Source organism: Rhipicephalus microplus, chromosome 9 (genome assembly GCF_043290135.1).
Source record: "Rhipicephalus microplus isolate Deutch F79 chromosome 9, USDA_Rmic, whole genome shotgun sequence".
NCBI classification, from domain to species: Eukaryota; Metazoa; Arthropoda; class Arachnida; order Ixodida; family Ixodidae; genus Rhipicephalus; species Rhipicephalus microplus.
Window position 1 is genome coordinate 20,372,308 of NC_134708.1, and position 21,334 is coordinate 20,393,641.

A 21,334-nucleotide genomic window follows, 5' to 3' on the forward strand; every position below is an offset into this window, starting at 1 on the left:
AGAACGCACTTTTTTGACAGCCCAGTATAGCCCGATAATGCACGCTCCTTAGAAAGTCGGTTCACGAGCCGGAAGTGCCGGAGGTTCACGAGCCGGAGGTTTTTTTAACCGGAACTGAAGTGGAATGACACATTGTCACGTTGTAATCGAACCAGAACCAACCCAGTATTTTCAATTCGATGCATGGTGGGCATTAACTAAGAATGTTCGGTTCACATTTTCTTTTTTTTGCACACGGGCTATTGTTTAGCAGCGTCAGCACAGCTTCTCTTTCACATCAGGAGCGCTAACACCTGCCACGCTCTTTGTTGTGGCAATTACATCTTGCGCTGATATATTTGTCCTTGTTGCGCAATGCAGTTTTTTTTTATACTTCGTGAACAACCTTGCCTGTCGTGTCTAAACAGTACCTCTTGTATGTCTGAAGTACCTCTTGTACTCTTGTAGTGAGTACCTCTTGTACTCAGTACTCTTGTACTCAGTGCCTCTTGTACTGTCTAAACAGTACCTCTTGTAAACAGTACTTCTTGTATACCTGCATCGCCAGCGGCATGGAGGCAAAGAACCCGACGAGGCTGACGGCGAACGCCGTCCGGGGTCTTCGGGTGCGCACGCAGGTAAACCCGTCGCCGAGCGGCGTTAGCACCGACTCCACCATCAGGCACTGCGCGCAAATCGAAACTATGGCTACGTTTATACTAAATGACACCGAAGAGAAAGACGAATTTTTCGTTCGTATTCGTAAATAACTCTTTCACGACGCCAAGGTAAAAGAGAGCCCATTTTCAAATTCGACACTAAAATAGCAGTTGGCAACAAAGGTTACAGCGTTGAAATCTAAACTATAGTGAAGGCCAGAAGCATCGTTATAAGTAGCCGGGAGAATTTTAATCCCCTCCCGAAAATTTTCAGTTTCACTTGCACATATATGCACGTACACTAAAAACGCAAGCATGAACATACATAAAGTATGCTTAACAGCCCCCCCTCCCCTACTGCGCAAAAATTTCTGGCTGTATGCTCCTGTTATTGAGCATGCCTAATTTCCCACTAAATATAGACAAGCTCGTCGAACATAAAGCTCAAACCATGATGACCCGTTTACCCTATCAGTTTTTACTAACAACGGCCACTCTAATGTACAAGAGGAAAGATGAGCGAAGTCACACTCACATTGCTATCGAGCGCGCATATTACGAAGGCGCTGAAGAAGCCGGCGCTCCATACGCATGCATAGTCGACCTCGGCCACGGCCTCGGTGAACGAGAGGAAAAAGAGGCTCAACCCTGCGACATCAAATAAAGGAAACAAAAAAGTCACAGCTTTGTGAATCGACGAATGTGATAGCAACGAATTGGAATGTCAATAAATGCGATAGCAACAAATCTGAATGTAAATGAATGCGATAGCAACGAATTTGAATGTAAATGAATGCGATAGCAACAAATTTGATGTCATACTAATTCTAAGGCTCGCGGCTAACTTTTTTCAGAACCAAACTCGCGTAACTCTATAAAACGCTGTCGTGTAAGGAAATGCGGTTGCTCTAAGGACCAAAGTAGTTTTCGCGTTGTATGTCGCTTCAACGCGAAGTAAACGGTGAAGGTATACAGTACGTACAAGGGTATGAGTCGTCTATACTGATCGCATTCGAAAAAGCGCGCGTGACCATTCCCACTTCATTGAAGTTTAAAGTCGCTACGCGAGCAACGCAGTACCCCGCTTCCGTCACCCCACGTCCCTTCATGTTCCGTCACCCGATGGAGCCACCGGCACATTTTATATCCGTCCAATCCGCGTCATTATGCCGCCATCACGAGCTTTCGCTCGCACATAGAACATATGACATCAAGGTTGATTCTATACGGAGCATCACGGCGACAGCAAAAAAAATGTACCTCGAATGTCCATAAATTGCTATTGCTAAAGTAAAGGTCAGGCTCTAAGTAATAGGTTCCCGAACTGCGACAGAGTAACGAGGCACGACCTTTTCTTTGCCCGGGTTGGTTTAACGCACTCCTAAAAATTTACCTAGACTGGTTTCTTGCATAAACACCATCCTGCATACGCCCGTGTGCTCAGATTTGGGTGCACGTTAAAGAACCACAAATGGCAAAATTTCCGGAGCCCTCCACTACGGCGTCTCTCATAATCACGTGGTAATTTGGGGACGTTCAACCCCACGTATCAATCAATCGATGCATAAACATCAGTGGCCATCTGCTGTTTGAACGCTAACAATTATAAGGTCTAACTGCAGCCTTCTATTTCGGAACCTCCTTCAATACATTATCACGTTGTAAGTTTCCGATTGTCATACTGAAAATTTGACTCCGAGAAAAATTAAATGCATTAAGTGTATGCGGCGGAACGTGCGCACAGACATTTTTACAACTCACTCGGCAAAACGAAGCGCGGGACGCAGGTACGGAGCATAATAAGGCGCTTTACCTTAGCTCGGTGTTCCGCAAAAGAACGAAAGCATAAAGAAAGGGAAGTTACACGAAACGCTGCGCACTAACCACGATTCACGCGGTTACCGGCCACGGTGGTCTAGTGATACGTTACTGTACTATACTGACGCGAAGGTAGCAGGATAGAATCCCGGCCACGGCGACCGTATGTCGATGGAGGCGAAAAAACCCCGTCAACTCTAACTTACGTTGCACGTTCAATAACACCCAGTGATCGAAAATTCTCAGAGCCCACACTCGTAATCATATCGAATTCCTAGGACGTTAAGCCCCAGAGAGAGAGAGAGAGAGAAATAGAGAGAAAGAGAGAATTATTTTCATGGGAAGCTGGAGAGGTTTGCCTGGGTTTTCACCTGAAAGGCTACTCTAGTTGCCGGGTGATGACATATATATACAATGATAAACACACAACACATACATACACGCATAACAGTCACATAACACATAAAGACACTCACACGCACTGCACTATTTACAACGTTTCATTCAAACCTGTGGCCCGTAACAATGTCAGTAGCGGCTTTCTGTAGAGTCTAACGCACTGGAGGTGTAAAGCCCCAGTGATTATTGTTCGATTCATGCGAATTCGCACTGACCGTGGCGCGCGAGTTCCTCGATGGGCATGTCCAGCCGCTCTGATTGGCTGCCCAGCACCGAGAAGACGACGGCGCCGCTCATCAGGCCCAGCAGCACTTCGGCCAGGGCCACGCCCGCAACCACCCTGCAAACGCATGGGTACGCCATGTTTTATCTCGGCAATGTCTACAGCCTGTCGATATAGGCTTTTCCATTCGGCTCGGCGAAATGTTTGCGCCGCCTGTTGTCAAGACAACACGGCGGTGGTAGTGTTGATTAATCGTGATCGTTGAGTAATATACGGAGGTGGCGGCGCGCGTCGTAGCTGTCTCAGCTGTCGGAGGAAGCCTGTTAAACTGTTTCCCGGGCTCAGATAGGATAAATGATCGAGAAAAACGACCTAATTTTGGAATAACTTGTAGGTGCACAAAAAAGGAGGGGGGGGGGGGTTTAAGTTTGCCTTAAGAACTTGAGAACACCTGAGCGTACCCTTCGTGAGTAGCAAGAGGAGTGATGCCAGTGGAAAAACAAATGATGTGCCCCCTCCCACTCCCATCCTGCCTTTTCAAAAGCAAACAAATTCAAAAGACCACGCATGAATTCCCCTCACCTCTGTACCCCCGAAACAGTGCAAACCAGTACAGACAAATAAACACTATTGCCAAACTACTCGAAATTTTCATCGCTATTCTAAGTCCCTAAGGGGCTCTAACTAAAGCCACGTGGAGTCGCAAAGGTGGCCAAAGGTGCACTGTCAACGATATAAGTGTCCAATGCTGTCTCTCGCTTTCCACTTCTGACAAATGTTCCGCAGAAGGTGGAAATGAAGTATGTTCGTTTGAACCGCCTTCCAGAAATGCGCTGCGGCCCTCACGTGTATGTCCCGCTGGAGAACTGGTTGAAGCTGCCCAAGTTGATGATGACGCCAGTGGAGACTCCGCCGCTCAGGAGGCTGTGGCGCACCGCCTCGTACCACACCTGCACGGTCCAGCGAGTCAATAGGAATACTTAGTACAGCGTCCCCCGATCTTTAGGTCCTCAAGCTCTCGCCTTCTATTGTACTCCAGTCGGCGAACAAAAGAACGCGAGGAGAGCACAAGGGAATGCAAGTGCTTGGGGTCTAATCAACTGATAGGCTCCCGCACTAAATCTCTCCCCAATATCTGGTTAGTGGCTTCACTGGATCTACTGCATATTGCCACATGGTCTGCTTTGGTGAGATCCATGAGTGAAAGAGGACAAAAAAAGATCTATCTTAGCTGCTGCTCTGCAAGTCGACTCGACAAGCCCATTAAATCAAGCTTGTCATCCGAAACGTGACAATACGCTCTCATTGAGAAAAGAATCACCCCTAAAAAGCTTTTGTAGTCTTCTGAAACCAATGGAGTGCAGGAGAAAACTCCTGCAGTCCATTGTTTGCCAAGCGCAGTACAAAAGAACGCAGGAGCTTGGAGCTTTAACAACTCAGAAGCTCCAATACTAAAGCTGCGTACAATTTCTGCTAGTTAGGTGCTTACATTTAGAGTTGCCGTTAGGCCTGTAGCCAAGGAGGTTCTCCCCCCCCCCCCCCGTTCAAAATTTGGATAAAGGGGGTGCGTCACCGATAATAAATAGTAAAAATACAGCTTTTCCGACGCCTTAAACAGGTGCCGGCCCAGGAAAAAATTTTCCGGCTTTGGACCTGGTTGCTCTATGTACTTCCTTTGAAGACATTTGAAGAAACCCCAAGCATAAAACACCACGCAAACCATAATTGCAAGGACACGCGCATACACACCCTGATGTTGAGTAGCTTGCTCCACTCCGGCGTGAGCATGTAGCGAATGCCGAGTTCAGCGCCGGGCAGCCGGACCAGGCCCCGGCACAGGAGAACCGACAGCAGCGCGTACGACGCGAGTGACGTCACGCACACGACCTGCGCACCCGCAGAACCAGACGTCGTGCCAGACAGGTAACCATTTGCGACTGTTTGTGCTGCAGAGAAACGACTGCATGTCGCACGAAAATGCAAAGTAACAGGTCATAGATGGCAGTGTCATGGTAGACAGGTTATAGATGGCAGTGTCATGGTAGACGTGACATGTGTGCAGCACATAACCATCGGTAACGACAAATACAGTAAAACAAAAATAATTGGGGCAATAAAACAATAGATTACACAAAATGACAGATTATACAAGGTGCGGGGTGTGGTTTATTTATGGCTGTGCTAAAGATCATGTCATAATCATCATCATCATCATCATCATCTTCTTCTTCTTCTTCTTCTTCACGACTACTCTCGCTGCAACGCCCCTCCCAAGAGAAACTGGCGACTTCGCGAATGGACCACTGGAAGTCGATAAGGTTGCAAGCAACACGAGGATAAAGATGCAAGATGAGGAAGAAGGAAAGGAGCATGAGAAAGGATGAGGCATAGCATAGCCTTGTATAGTATAACATAACAAGGTGATCATAAAGGGAAGAGAAGGTGAGGAGAAAAATAACAAGGGGAGAGAGTAAAACTAGTGCATAGTTATGTATATTGCGGCAATGTTACTAGACTAGTATTGCGGTGTAGCAAGGGGGTGCGAAAGGGAAGTAAGAGTGGGTGATGTCAGGGAAAGAGAAGGGAAATGAGAAAAGGAGAGAGCCTGGAAAGGGGTGGGAAAGTGAAGTGAAGGAGAGGATGGCCACCAGCTCCACTGTTTTCTCAGATCATCGCACCACTGGCGCGTAACTGCCCCCATCGTTTTAAGCCTACAAAAAAGTCACTCGCACCTTCCTGGAGAACCGCATGTTCCCGGAGGCGATCAGGTAGAGGAACACCCAGCAGATGCCGATGCAGGTCAGAGTGTCGATGCGGAAATTGCCAGTAATACCCACGCCCTCACTCAGGCCCAGGATGTGGTGGCTGCGGGAAGTGTACACACACACACACTCATTACGTGACGTGCACACAGAGAATAGCCGACACTCTAAACAAATATAGTAAGAGAGAAAAAAATCGGGGCAATAAATCATTTCTGCATGCCAAGTTCGATCTGTAAGCCATTTCTGTACGCCGTGTTTTGATTACTGCAAGCGGGATTTTCAAACGTGTCAAGCACATAGTCGCGACCACCTCAAGAGTATTCAGGCCCCATGTATACGCAAGTGAGAAATGCAAGCACAGGGCCATATCCAAGAATTTTTTTTCAGAGAGACGGGGGGGGGGGGCGAGGGGTGTGTAGAATAGCAAACTTTGGCACCGGTGGTCGCTGTGAAGGTGTGTAAATATATTAGTGTGACTCGAAAAGTTCAAGCATTACACATATTTGCGGGGCGGGGAATGTCATAACCCCCGCAACCTCTCCCTCTCTACAGTGATGGCCCTGGGTGAGCAGTATTCGCTATATCCCCGGTCACTACGCTAGGCATGGTAAAGCAAATTCGCGGAAAACGTAACAACGCACACATTCAAAACCTGCGCTGTAGAACCGCATCATAACGAAACAGTATCGAAATCATAAAGTAGTTAGTTGCGATATTCGCAGTAACAGCACAAATAAAAATCGGCTCCAACGAATTGGCAACCGGTCTTGCGATAAACATTCTTGAACCAAAAATGCATTCTGTAATGACTCAAATCCGCTAAAAAAACGAGGTAATCATTACCTGTCTTCTCATGGCATTTAAAAATAAAAAGACCGGAACATAAGAAGGTAAAATTATAACAAAGAAAAGCTCGTTTGTCAAATTAAAAAAATACGTCACAACACATTATAAAAGTGATTTGCAATAATTTAACAATATCTATTTGGCATTTTATGCTATATAAGCACCTCGTGTACACCAACTACTTGTTCACTTCAGTTGATATAATGGTTGGTGTCACGGTTACGGCTTCGTTATAAAAGGAACATAAAAATAAAGCATGAGCCACAACACGTGGAATATGATTCGCTATAACCGATAATTCGCTATATCCTTGCTTGTGATAAAGAGTTTCCACTGTACACTCACAAGTAGAACTGCTCGGCGGCCGTGTGGGCGCCGTACTGGCAATTGCCCGTCAGGTTGGCGTACACGTCTTCGGGCACGTAGAAGACAAGGCCTCCGTACGCCACCTGGCGTCCCCCGGTGACGTTGGCGCGACCGTAGTGATCGTGCAGCCACCGGGCCACTTCCTTGCAGGGCACCTGCGTCGTTTTGCCGCACACAATTTTCTGGTCACACGTCTTCAAACCACACCGAGTTCAAAGGCGAGATAATAGTTTTTATTTTTCTCGCCTTCAGCATACGCTTCCTACAACCAATATCTCCTCCTCGCCACTCATTCACAAATTCAATTGAATTGAAGTTTATTTCATCCTGAAATTCTTACAGGATCGGGAGCAGAGGCTAAATGCTACATAGCCTGACATGGGGCCTCTGCTCCATCACGTGGAATGTCAACACAAAGCTGTGATCCACTCAGGATATCGCGTTTTTAGACTATGTACGCTGCTATCTCCTCTTGCGCAGTCGCAAACGCTGAAAACGAAGAGATTAAATCAGTTTATCGCACACGACATCTTATGCGACACGACGCAGAACGGGCGTTAGACGCACGGCAAGGCAACGCAGGCCACATTTACCAACAGATATCTCGTATATCGGCCAATCCAGAGCTTATTACATCCTGACGTCACGCTAACAAACTACTGACGTCACGAACTGCGCCGCAAAGACAGGAAACGCCGGAAGAGAATAACGCGTTCGTTCTTTGCGTCTTCAGAGGTTCTTTTTTTTAAAAGAAGTCGTGGAACGCTCGTTCTAAAACGACAATGTGAAGCCCACCGGCATCCACTCACACTAACTAGGTGACGTCAGCATAAGTTGCCTATCGAAAAATGCAGAGCTCTTTCGCAAACTCTATGCTCTTCGGTATACTTGCAAGTGCTTGCAATTAGGACATCAACCAGCGTCTTAAATCTGCGGCTGACGTCATAATAGGCAGCGTTCTCGTGGGACGCGGATTGCGTATGACAGACGCAGATGCCGTAGAGTTCCTCGTTAGGCAAGGCCTCTATAGGCACCCGACAGTGGACCAGAGGGCGTGACGAAGTTCTTTGCGCGCCTCAGCGAGTGGGAGTGGAGGCGTCGGAGGAGGGAGGCGTCGAGTCGCGTTGCAAATCTAGTCTCTACCATCGTGGATGCTTCAAGCGTGAGAGTTGTTGTCGGAAATGCTTTCTTTAAAAAATAATTTAATTATATTTCTTGCGGTTTTGATTTTCCAAGATCACAAAAATTGGCAGATCCCACGTACAGTGGGAATCGATGATACGCGAAGCACGAATTAGAAATGTTGATATATGTCACTTTAAAATCAGCACAACGTTACGAGTTGGAAGTAAATGATGCCGTACATGACTTCCGTGTCATGATTATCATGTTTGGATGTGTCGTTTACCTTCGTCATCTATTCACGTCACGTAATACCAAATTTAGTATACGTGGAGCTAGCGAAACGACTGATTGATATGTAGGGTCTAACGTCCCAAAACCACCATGATTATGAGAGACGCCGTAGTGGAGGGCTCCGGAAATTTCGACCACCTGGGGCTATGTAACGTGCACCCAAATCTGAGCACACGGGCCTACAACAATTTTCGCCTCCATCGGAAATGCAGCCACCGCAGCCGGGATTTGAACCCGCGACCTGCGGGTCAGCAGCCGAGTACCTTAGCCACTAGACCACCGCGGCGGGGCGCTAGCGACATGACCGTGAGCCCGCTATGAGCGTGGTATGTTGTCATGTTCTTGCATAACACGCGTGCCAGAATTATCATGTTTGCACCAGTCAAATATTTCGTCATCTATTGACGTCGCATAACACCAAATTTGGTATATGTGGAGCTACCAAAATGGCCACGAGCGCATCATCAAGGGCCCAATATACTCCAATGTAGCGTTGACGCGCGCGCACGCTGGGCACAGCGACGCTACGTTAGCAAAACGCGAGTACTACAGTCTGACGCCAGGCGCGACAAGCGTCCGTCGGCGCGGCCCGACGGCAACCGGTGCGAAATGCGACATGGTGCATTTCGTGCCGATGCATTACCCAGACAGGCCATCGCCTTAGCACTCAAGATGGATAACATTGAAGTCATCTACCGCTATTCCATGGCAGCACTACAGGCGTTCGCCAAGGGGACGGTCTCTGAACAAACGCTGAGAATACTGCAAGGCAAGAACATTACGCATTATCTTCTGAGTTGGTTCCCAGCTCACCTTGGGTAAATCAACGATTTCCCTTTCAATCTCAATGAAGCAGCACACGATGTGGTGCGAGAACTCTCCAACCGCGCCTCCCCGGAGATGCGTTCTATACCGGTGAAGGGGATAACCGGGAAATTCTTACAACATATAACGAGCTCACTAAACATTTCTTCCGGTCTAGAAGGATTTTCCCTCCACCTCACAAAAATCTAATCCGGCCCCAAGCACTTACATTAAGGCTTTTGCAAACGCGGATGTACCCTACTTTGAAAATGTTACACATCATGTACCCTGACCTATACCCAAGTAATCTTTGTCCACATTGTGGGGAAATAGCTTCATTAGAACACATGCTCTGGCAGTGCACCAAATTCGCTCATATATCGAACATCACATCTGCCAGATGGGAGGTGGCAATCCGCAGCTTGTCCTTGGCAGATCAGCTCTGGGCTGTCCACCAAGCCCGCGAGGCGGCTGAGGAGCTCGGCATCTCAGTCCCAACGTGGGAGCTGCCCGCAACACAGTGATCTGTGTTTTGGAGGACCAAATAAAAGTTTATCCAATCCAATCCAAGTACCAAGACAACACTGCGTCTCTCTCTTTTCGTGACGGAATGACTCCGGACGCGCTGAAACGCGCATGCGTCAAAGCAAAGCAGCGCGGCGCGTTCCTGCGAGTATACGGCAGAACCGGCGCCTGGCGTGGCAGCACAGGCGTGACGCGACGAAATGAACGCCGGCGAGCACGCGCGCCACGTCACGTCGAAATCTATTGGCACCTTGACTGTGCCATGTAGTCATGTTCTCACATGACACGCATCTCATGATTATCTTGCTTGCACCAGTCACATACCTTCGTCATCGATTGGCGTCACGTAATACCAAATTTAGCATATGTGAAGCTAGCGAAACGGCCGTGAGCGCACAGTGTGGCATGTAGTCATGTTGTTACATGACACGCATGTTATGTCGTCCGTTCGCGTCGCGTAATACCAGGTTTGGTACTTGTGAAGCTAGCGAAACGGCCGCGAGTGCATCATGGGCGTAGCATGTAGTCATGTTGTTACATGACACGCCTCTCATGTTTGTTATGTTTGCACCACTATCATACCTTCGTCATGTATTCACGTCCCATAATACCAATTTTGGTATAAGTGAAGCTAGCGAAACGGCCGCGAGCGCATCATGAGCGTGGCATGTAGTCATGTTGTTGCATGACAAGTATCTCATAATTATCATGTTTGTACTGGTCACATACTTTCGTCATCCATTCACGTCCTGTAATACCAAATTTGGTATAAGTGAAGCTAGTGAAACAGCCGCCAGCGCATCATGAGCGTGGTATGCAGTCATGTTGTTGCATAACAAGTATCTCATAATTATCATATTTGCACCGGTCACATACCTTCGTCATCCATTCACGTACTGTAATACCAAATTTGGTATAAGTGAAGCTAGTGAAACAGCCACCAGCGCATCATGAGCGTGGTATGCAGTCATGTTGTTTCATGACAAGTATCTCATAAATATCATGTTTGCACCGGGCACATACCTTCGTCATCCATTCACGTACTGTAATACCAAATTTGGAATAAGTGAAGCTAGTGAAACAGCCGCCAGTGCATCATGAGCGTGGCATGTAGTCATGTTGTTGCATGACAAGTATCTCATAATTATCATGTTTGCACCAGTATCATACCTTCGTCATGTATTCACGTCCCATAATACCAATTTTGGTATAAGTGAAGCTAGCGAAACGGCCACCAGCGCGCATCATGAGCGTGGCATGTAGTCATGTTGTTGCATGACAAGTATCTCATAATTATCATGTTTGTACCGGTCACATACCTTCGTCATCCATTCACGTACTGTAATACCAAATTTGGTATAAGTGAAGCTAGTGAAACAGCCGCCAGCGCATCATGAGCATGGTATGACGTCATGTTGTTGCATGACAAGTATCTCATAATTATCATGTTTGCCCCAGTCACATACCTTCGTCATCCATTCACGTACTGTAATACCAAATTTGGTATAAGTGAAGCTAGTGAAACAGCCGCCAGCGCATCATGAGCATGGTATGCAGTCATGTTGTTGCATGACAAGTATCTCATAATTATCATGTTTGCACCAGTCACATACCTTCGTCATCCATTCACGTACTGTAATACCAAATTTGCTATAAGTGAAGCTAGTGAAACAGCCGCCAGCGCATCATGAGCGTGGTATGCAGTCATGTTGTTGCATGACAAGTATCTCATAATTATCATGTTTGCACCGGTCACATACCTTCGTCATCCATTCACGTACTAAGTGAAGCTAGCGAAACGGCCACCAGCGCATCATGAGCGTGGCATGTAGTCATGTTGTTGCATGACAAGTATCTCATAATTATCTTGTTTGCACCAGTCACATACCCTCGTCATCCATTCACCTACTGTAATACAAAATTTTGTTATATGTGACGCTAGCGAAACGGCCGCTAGCGCATCATGAACGTGGCATGTAGTCATGTTGTTACATGACACGCGTGTCATGATTTTCATGGTAGGAGCTGTCGCTTGTGTTCGCCATGCAATTATGCCATGTCATTCAACTTTTGCAAAATGCCATGAGAACGAAACCACAGCGGGAGCTCCAGGAGCATGAAATGTAAGTCATGACATTCGTGACATACCTGTCATGATTTTCGTATTATGACTAGGTAAATATGTTCTTCATACAGTCATGTTAAGCCATACCAAGTTTGGTATCGATACCATTATCGAAACGGCCAGGCTATAAGTCGTAGGCGGCTAGATAGATAGATAGATAGATAGATAGATAGATAGATAGATAGATAGATAGATAGATAGATAGATAGATAGATAGATAGATAGATAGATAGATAGATAGATAGATAGATAGATATGGGCTCCCTCGACAGCACCGCAACAGCTCTAGTACACTTTAGCCCCGCGTTGCACCTGCAGCTCAAATGCGTAAGGCAATCAGCTGGCTGATTTTTGTTGGAAACCTAACTGCTGTTTCTCTGATATTGTAAATATTACGCATAATGTGAATTAAAGGGTCGTCGCTGACAACAGAAGTGTTTTGTTTATTTTAACAGTGATGCCGGAATACTTTGTGACATGTAACCAGGACATCAAAGTTTGTGCCCTCAAACCAGTGGCACGAATCTGTCTTTGAGACAAGTTCTTTTACCTGAAACCCGGATATAGGCGTCAATCAAAGCAATCAAGTCGGTTGCTTGATACCCTTGCAAGTTCCTGTGATTTTCGCGGGACGGCTTTAAGCTCTCCCATAGTAGAGTACTCTGTACTCTAAATCGTTACTTATTATTCTAACCCCCCCCCCTTCCAATATGCTCTTCAAAAGCTGATAATTTTGGACTTTTGGGGACGGCTATAAGCTCTCCCATAGTAGAGTCCCTGGTACTAAATCGTTACCCACTTTTTCTAACCCCCCCCCCCCCCCCCTTCACCCTCCCAGTATGCTCTTCATCGTGCGGGTGAACTTTCCAGCACGTGAGACGGCTTTCAGCTCTCTCATAGTACAGTACCAAGTACTGCAAATCGTTAACAGACCAAAAAAGAAGAACTGGCAGCGTATATCCACGGGGTGAATAATGGAGAGTGGGGCGGAGTATCCATTCGTCCATGCGTCCATCTGTGTGACCATCCGTGCGTCCGTCCATGCATCTGTCTGTGTGTCCGTTCGTCCATCTAGTCAACACTCCAAGTACTACCATCTCACACCTTATAATATTTTCCGCATATAGAAGCACCACCATCCAGCGACATTCCAAGGACTAAACGAGAGGTGGCACACGCATACTTTCTTACGGCTTGCGCTTCGTGTCTACTTCCCTCCTTTAACCACCTCGAGTTCATGGTATATACTAGTTCACTGTATTCATCGCACTGCGGCCCAACGCTCGCTAAACCTTTCTAAAACCTAGGAGGTTACGCCCAGCGAGTATAACGTAACAACCCTTTCTTGTCTTCTGTGCGTTGTTGAACAATAAAATATTCGCAGCGTGCACGTTAACTAAAAGCCCAATTCTCCTGTCTCTCATCCCCCCTTAGCAGACATTGGCATGCACATTGAGCACTATCTTTTATTGTTCAACAACGCACAGAAGAAATCACTCACCTTGGTGGTCAAAATGTTATACTTGTTACACACTACTACACCAGCTACAAGGGACAAACAAGTGCCGCTATATGAAGCTTCGCCCCGAAAACACGAGCACTCTGCTCGTGTTCCCTCGTTGTCTGTGACAGTGCCTCAGGGCGTCCCTGGGCTGGCGGACGCCCGTAATGGCAAGGCAGCACCCGAAGACGGCGCTATTGGATTGGATAAACTATTATTTGGTCCTCCAAAGCACAGATCACTGTGTTGCGGGCAACTCCCACGTGGGGACTGAGATGCCGAGCTCCTCAGCCGCCTCGCGGGCTTGGTGGACAGCCCAGAGCTGATCTGCCAAGGACGAGCTGCGGATTGTCGCCTCCCATCTGGCAGAGGTGATGTGCGATAAATGAGCGAATTTGGTGCACTGCCAGAGAATGTGTTCTAATGAAGCTATTTCCCCACAATGTGGACAAAGATTACTTGGGTATAGGTCAGGGTACATGATGTGTAACATTTTCAAAGTAGGGTACATCCGCGTTTGCAAAAGCCTTAATGTAAGTGCTTGGGGCCGGGTTAGATTTTTGTGAGGTGGAGGGAACATCCTCCTAGACAGGTAGAAATGTTTAGTGAGCTCGTTATATGTTGTAAGAATTTCCCTGTTATCCCCTTCACCGGTAGAACGCATCCCCGGGGAGGCGCGGTTGGAGAGTTCTCGCGCCGCCTCGTGTGCTGCTTCATTGAGATTGGGAGGGGAATCGTTGATTTGCCCAAGGTGAACTGGGAACCAACTCAAAAGATGATGCGTTATGTTCTTGCCTTGCAGTATTCTCAGCGTTTGTTCAGAGACCGTCGCCTTGGCGAATGCCCGTAGTGCTGCCATGGAATCACTGTAGACGACTTCAATGTTATCCATCTTGAGTGCTAAGGCGATGGCCACCTGTTCCGCAATGATTGGGTCTTTCGTCCTGACCGTCGCTGAGTTGACGACAAGACGGCGCTAGCCTTTGACGTAATCGTCCCCGAGGGGACTAGTCCTGAAGACGTCGCTGACGCGACGTCTTCAATAGTAGGAATCGAAGAGGTCTACTGTGTACAGCAATTTGGAGGCCGGAATTACCATGTTACCGTCAACAGTGAAGCCGGTCTGGCTCAAATCGGCGACGCGTCCCACCTCATCATCAGAGGAGAGCGCGTGGCTGTCGTGCCCTTGGGACTCCAAGTTACTCAAGTCACCGTTCTGTTCCTGCCGTGCCGCAACTCAAGCGAGGTCCTCGCGCTAGCATTGTCTCCCTACGGGAAGGTGTAGCACATCAGCAGAGAACTCATGGGGTCGCGTACAACCGTGACCATTGACGCGATTCGTCCGGATGGAAATGAAGACATTGTCGCCGGTGCCCAACTACCTCAAGGTCACAGGACATCGAGTGACCTGTCAACTCGTGCGGATGATATAGTTAGCGCTTGTGGCGACCGATGGTCCCGCATCGTTGTAGAACGACCTTTTCGCGGCCCTTTTAAGGGCCATTTGACGGCATTGCTTTGCACTACTACCAACTTATTAGTCTGGTATTCCGCCATACGCGAAATGCTCTGTGTATATTGGAGTATTGGGTGGGAACTCCACATGCGCGCGCCCAAGGAACATGGCCGCACCACGCACAGCGTTTGCTGTCCTTCGAATCTACCAAGTGACGATCGTGCGCTCCATAGCTCACATGCTTCGAACATATGCTTTTATTTAACTTAGATTCATGCCCTTGTACTTCAACAGTAAAGTATTCACGACTACTAGCCACCGTTTTCGCGAGTCATACTCAAATTATCCATGCTGTAAGCTTAGCGAGTGGCAATGGGCGCCTTCGGAATCTCGGAGGACATAGATTACGCGTTTGTTAGTTGCGTTTCATCCTCCATAGCTGGCGCCGCTTGACGTGGTGGCAGCTATTGTAGAGTGTACACACTGTAGCTGGGGCACACGCTAATATGTGATAACTCTTCGCTTCACTCGGCAGAAAAATGGATGACCTACGAAATGACACTGGAACAATAGTGGAAAGTACAGTACTAGGCAGAAACGCATTCACTTGTTTCTAACACCCATTGTTACGAAAGCTTGACTTAATTTCAAAGTAAGGTTTAAATCAAACACGCATTTAGGAGGAAGTTACAAGTGGAATTCTAAATACCCCGATATAATCCACTTAGTTATAGTGAGGTTTGACCGCAAATGTTTCTGTCCGCGACGATTCAACGTAATGACGCTATTTTTGATAAGACCAAATGAGCATCGAAAGACTAAGAACAAAGATGCAGCGACCAAAAATTAGTCTGACTGTAGAAATCTCGAAATGTGTCGCAATTCTAGGTCGGCTTTCCCTTTTACATGTGAAGAAAGAGTGAATTACGGGCACAACATTATATGATTTCTGCGGTCATGCTTGTTGGCACCGAGTCAATGGTTGTGGCTATGGTACACGGCTGCTGACCCGCAGGTCGCGGGATCGAATGCCGGCTACGGCGGCTGCATTTCCGATGGAGGCGGAAATGTTGTAGGCCCGTGTGCTCAGATTTGGGTGCACGTTAAAGAACCCCAGGTGGTCGAAATTTCCGGAGCCCTATACGATGGCATCTATCATATGGTGGTTTTGGGACATTGAACCCCACATATCAATCAGTCTACTGTGGTTATTACACATGCGGAGACAGACAAATAAACGGCATAAGATTGGCCATGCGGAGAAGAAACAGCTAATACAATGCCGTGGTCTCATATCCCAAAATCACAATGTCATTATGAAGGACACTGTAGCGGAGGGCTGTGGGAATTTCGACCATCTGCAGTGTTCTGTGAGACCCTGCTCCAGATCAAAGTGGTGCACCCGCACCCCTCCCCCCTCCAAAAAATTACAGCATATCCACGGGGTGAGCGATGACAAGTGGGCGAAGCTCTGGAGGTTTCATGGGTAACCGCAAATCTTCCGATAATTCTGCCCAGTCGATGTAAAGACGGTTAGCACGCGCTGCACCCGAGCCCTCAACTACACCGCCTTCATCGCTCATACTCGACGCACACAGACAACCGGCGAAAGAGGAAGCGCGCCAGGAGCGAACGCATTTTAACGAAAGAGCGAACGTGGTCTACTATCACACGAGAGCCCGCAGCAGGCCCCGCATCGGCACTTCGTGTTCATCCCCTATGCCGCGCGAGCGCCATCTAGTGGTCTCTCAACACACTATGCACTCGCACGCATTTTCAACGGAGTGAGCACTCCAGCGCCATCAACACTGAGGTGGCTACGAGACAGCGGGATTTGCCTTACTTGCCAAAGCCCTAAGGGGATTCGCTTCCAAAGAAGAATTCTGCCTACGCCCTTGCTAGAGACGAAAAAGCTAATGCGCTCTCACCTCTCCGGGCTGGCGCACGAAGCAGTCGGCGTCGGCTCCCCATCTCTCGTCGCACGTGGCCCACGGCAGCTGGTCGCCTAGCGAATTCCACACGAACAGCATGGCGTGAGCCGTGAAGCACACGAAGTACAAGATGACGAGCACGCTCACGTAGCACATGCACACGCCGATGCCTGCGTGCGTGGTTACAATGTACGACCATTAAGCCTAACGAAGATGGTGGCAGACACCTAAAGTGGCAACGCCTCCTAGATTTCCCGTGCCTACCGGATGAGCGCTATACGCCGGTCATCTATGGCGGCGTTGCCTACATAGGGGTAAGGGTCTTTCTACTTGGCCTTTGTGATCGGCAATTTTAGAGTTTGCTACTAATTTTAGAGGATGCCTTGTATTAAAAAGTTGCTTGCTGAATGATGGCGTCACTTACGTAGGGTTAATTATAGTTACGTTTGATTGATTGATTGATTGATATGTGGGGTTTAACGTCCCAAAACCACTCTATGATTATGAGAGACGCCGTAGTGGAGGGCTCCGGAAATTTAGACCACCTGGGGTTCTTTAACGTGCACCCAAATCTGAGCACACGGGCCTACAACATTTCCGCCTCCATCGGAAATGCAGCCGCCGCAGCCGGGATTCGAACCCGCGCCCTGCGGGTCAGCAGCCGAGTACCTTAGCCACTAGACCACCGCGGCGGGGCTATAATTACGTTTATGTATATTAAAACTTTTTACGTTATTTTTGTTGCATATAAGTTCCAAAAACGTAAAAACCTAGTTGAAGACACCCCTACTTGAGTGGCGCCACTACCATAGTTCCAACGACCGCAGCTTCCCAAGTGACCGCCGATAATCTGGCAGGCACGGGAAATCTAGGAGGCGTTGAAAGTGCTTGTCGCGTTAGGCCTAATGACGATGGTGGCAGATAGGCCATGAATGGGTGGCATGTTAGGCCTAACGACGGTAAACTCGTTAAAACGATATTCCCACCAATTTAACTTTTTTTTTCTCGCTATACAGTCGACGGCACTTCAAAAAGATACGTGGATAGATCTTTTGAGCATAGGAAGCCGGTTTTTAGAGTACGACACTCGCCATGTTCAGTTATTTCCAGCTTACAACTTCTCCATATACAAGCGCACTGTTGTTAAGAAATAGTACCATGCACAATAAGCCCTATTTATATCAAGATACCACTCTGTGTTGTATTAGCAGTCGTGAAACGCAAGCTTCCCTCAGTCTGACCACAGACAACTTGAAGCTTATTTAATAAGGTGCTGTTTTTTTGGGAACAGAAAATCCCCCCCCCCCCTCCAATCGCTTGAGTTCTTCAAACAGGTCTCAGCTTGTAACTGTATGCATGCATGTACCTGAAAGCGAAATTTTTTCAAAACATGCATCGTAAGTTTTTTTTTTACCACGCCACATGGCAGGGAGGGGGGGGCACACAAGGACACAAGCTTTCCTGTTGCGCGTTCACGAGTGCACCACGATGATCGCAGGAAGGTCCGACAAAGAAGACGCAAACAGCGTGATTTCTTTTTTGAACAGATGGTTGACAGCGTAAAAGAGAGAGAGAGAGAGAGAGAGAGAGAAAGACTTTATTCGCAGAATCCTGCATGCAGGTAGTTTCCGGTCGTGCAGGGCTCGTACTACCCTTCTAGTGCGTCAGTCTAATAGAGTCCTAAGACCACTGGGCCTAGATCTCGAGGGTTACGTCTGTCCTAGCATCAGATACTTGGGTCCCTTAGGCCCGCTTTGACGGGCCGTTGGTTGGTTGGGCAGCGTAAAAGTTGTCTCAGACAATAAACCACCCCATTCTGATGAGTCTTACGCAATCGCGCACGTACCTTTGCCGATGGGCGCGCATCGCCAGACGCCGACTGAGCCGAGGCTCGAGAACTGTCCCAAGAAGAGCTCCATGAAGAACACCGGCTTGGCCACGGTTAGCGACACCACGACGTACGAGACGAGGAAGGCGGCTGCGCGTATGTTTAGCAACTTCAAGAACATGTATCCGTGCACGCAGCGCGGGAAACATGCGATGCATACGACCTTTTCATACCGCAAGGACATTTCACCATCGTACCCTAAGTCCTATTGACTAATCCATACACGCCCACAAAGCAAATAAATCGACAAGTAATTAACCAGTCAGCGCTGCAGCGATGTAGCAGGCAGAGACACGTCATATAACTGTTCTAGTTACGTCAAAATGAGACAGACAGACAGACAGACCCTTCATTGCCCTTGCTTCGTCGAGAGTTGTTTGGCGTTTAATCTCTCCAGGATGATGACAATGGTAAACAAGAAAGTGCGGCCAGTGTTCTCGCACCTCCACCGTTCGCCGTGACGAGCGACGGCATTCTCCAGAAGCTTCCCAGTCCCATGGACAGTCCGAGGCAGGAGAGAAACAGTTCGCACTGGTTTCCCCAGGTGGCGCGAGTCTCTCCGGACGGTTCACATTCCTCTTCCCCCGAGCTGCTCTCGTCCTCGCTCTGAACCTCGACATCCTCACCCGCTTTCCCCTCGGGTGCATCAACCGTCAATGTACTGGTCATGGCCGCAATTTGCTTCCTGTTCACTGGATAACGACAGAAAACAAAATAGCAGAGGCCGAAGGGTCATGTTGGTTGCATAGCGACATACCGCGAGACGATATAGAAGAAAGAGACGGTGCCAGTGGAGGACTCTGACCCTGCTGTGGTGGTTTAGCGGTTAAGGTACTCGGCTACTGACCCGCAGGTCACGGGATCAAATCCCGGAGGCGGCGGCTGCATTTCCGATGGAGGCGGAAATGTTGTAGGTTCGTGGGCTCAGATTTGGGTGCACGTTAAAGAACCCCAGGAGGTCGAAATTTCCTAGCCCTCCACTACGGCGTCTCTCATAATCAAATGGTGGTTTTGGAACGTTAAACCCCAGATATCAATCAAATCAATCAAATCAGTGGAGGGCTCTGGGAACACCTCCCCCCCTTACTATCCTTTAAATTGTGATGCCAATTACATGGACACTTAGTTCAGGCGCCTTTTCCCCGTCGATGTCGCCGTAATTATCCGCGAAAGTCCAAATCGATAACACCGCCTCACGCATTCAGTGTTCTATGTGACGATGAAAGCGTGCGAGCGTAGGCGTGAGCACGAGATAAGGGGTGCGGGGGGCAGGGGGTCCTTCACCCCCTCCCTTCCTCTTTGAAGGGCAGCCTTGAGCTACAGTGTTCTAGAAGGTTTCCGGAAATATTCTAGAACACCGTATCTGTGCACGCGAAAGCAACCGACGATCACGGATCGGGTGGAAACACGCGGGCCGCCTGTTGTGGCGCGAAAGATATCCCGAAGTGGTGGGGTGGAGGCTGCATGGCTCCACCGGAAACTTGATTGCTTCAACAAGCCGGGCGCGGTCTTGCTCGCTTTATCTTGGCAGGGATTATCAAACGGCTCATACATTTGTACGTGTTCTGCTCTAAACAGTTATTTATTCAGTAGTGGAGGGCTACCAAAATTTTAACCTTCTGCTGTTCTCTGACGCGCACCCAAATAGCACAAAGGCCTCTAACATTTCACCTCCATCGAAATACGGCCGCCGCCTACAAGATTCGAAACCGCCACCTAATTACAGCAGTTACTGCAGTACAACCAAGGTGGTAAGCCTCCTTGAGTACACAACTATGCAGTTTACGAGGAAGCGATGGACAGCACGCAGATTGTGCTTCGCTCGCTTCAGAAACCGCGCTTTCTTGCACTAGCGTTCTTCCTTAGTTTCTATGAATCGTGGAAGCTTGGGAAAGTTGGTAGGACATGACTGAATACAGGAACAGCGCAACCTCGAAGTAGTTACGAAGTAACTACTTCTAGGTTGCGCTGTTCCTGCATTCAGTTATGTCCTTAGTTTCGTTAGGTCGCACGCGAATGGAATTGCTTGCCTGAGATCCTTTCACATCTCCAGTCGTTGCTATCGCAAGCGTTACTTCCCCCGTGCGGCAACCGACTCAGACGATCGGCTGTCGAACCATGAATGCATGGACAATCAATGTGCGGCTGTACGCAGTGTCCAAACGGAAATGGTCCATGGATAGGTACTTACGAAGACACGATCGATTGTGAAAAAAAAAAATGGATGCCGAAGCAGCGTACAGCGTAGGAGGATGACAAGCGGAAGCCCTGGTGGCGTTGTTCTTCTTCTACGCTTGAATTAAATGATGATGACCATGGCCCTTGGTGCACGTGAGGGAAACACCGAAGGTACTTCTTAGGCCAACGTATCTCAAATTTGTATGACCTGCGTTTTAACTCGCGTTCTGATACCTCTAAAGCTCGCCATGTCATAAGATGTTTAGTTAATCAAAAACGTAATTTAGACCATGTGTACTTTTATATCCACATGGGCCCACGTGCGCTCATATGTTTTTCCTTCAATCCTATGGCACGTACCCACTCTGGGGGATCGGCCAAGAATGCGTAGTTGCAAATGCATGCATATGCTTCTTTTTCTGTGGGCCCTGTGCGCGTGCAGACATTAGCGGATA

At 48.1% G+C, this 21,334-nt stretch overlaps 1 protein-coding gene across 1 annotated transcript; it reads right to left on the minus strand.

The window, feature by feature from the left end:
* Nucleotides 1–383: 383 nt before the first annotated feature.
* On the minus strand, nt 384–17,020 carry LOC142772191 (sodium- and chloride-dependent glycine transporter 1-like). The gene is made up of 8 exons (XM_075874361.1): nt 16,811–17,020; nt 7,035–7,210; nt 5,811–5,943; nt 4,828–4,965; nt 3,925–4,028; nt 3,071–3,195; nt 1,174–1,286; nt 384–664 (listed from the first exon to the last, which is right to left on the minus strand). The coding sequence occupies exons 1-8, from the start codon at nt 16,967–16,969 to the stop codon at nt 479–481; spliced, it is 1,134 nt and encodes a 377-aa protein (XP_075730476.1). The 5' UTR covers nt 16,970–17,020; the 3' UTR covers nt 384–478.
* Nucleotides 17,021–21,334: the final 4,314 nt, after the last annotated feature.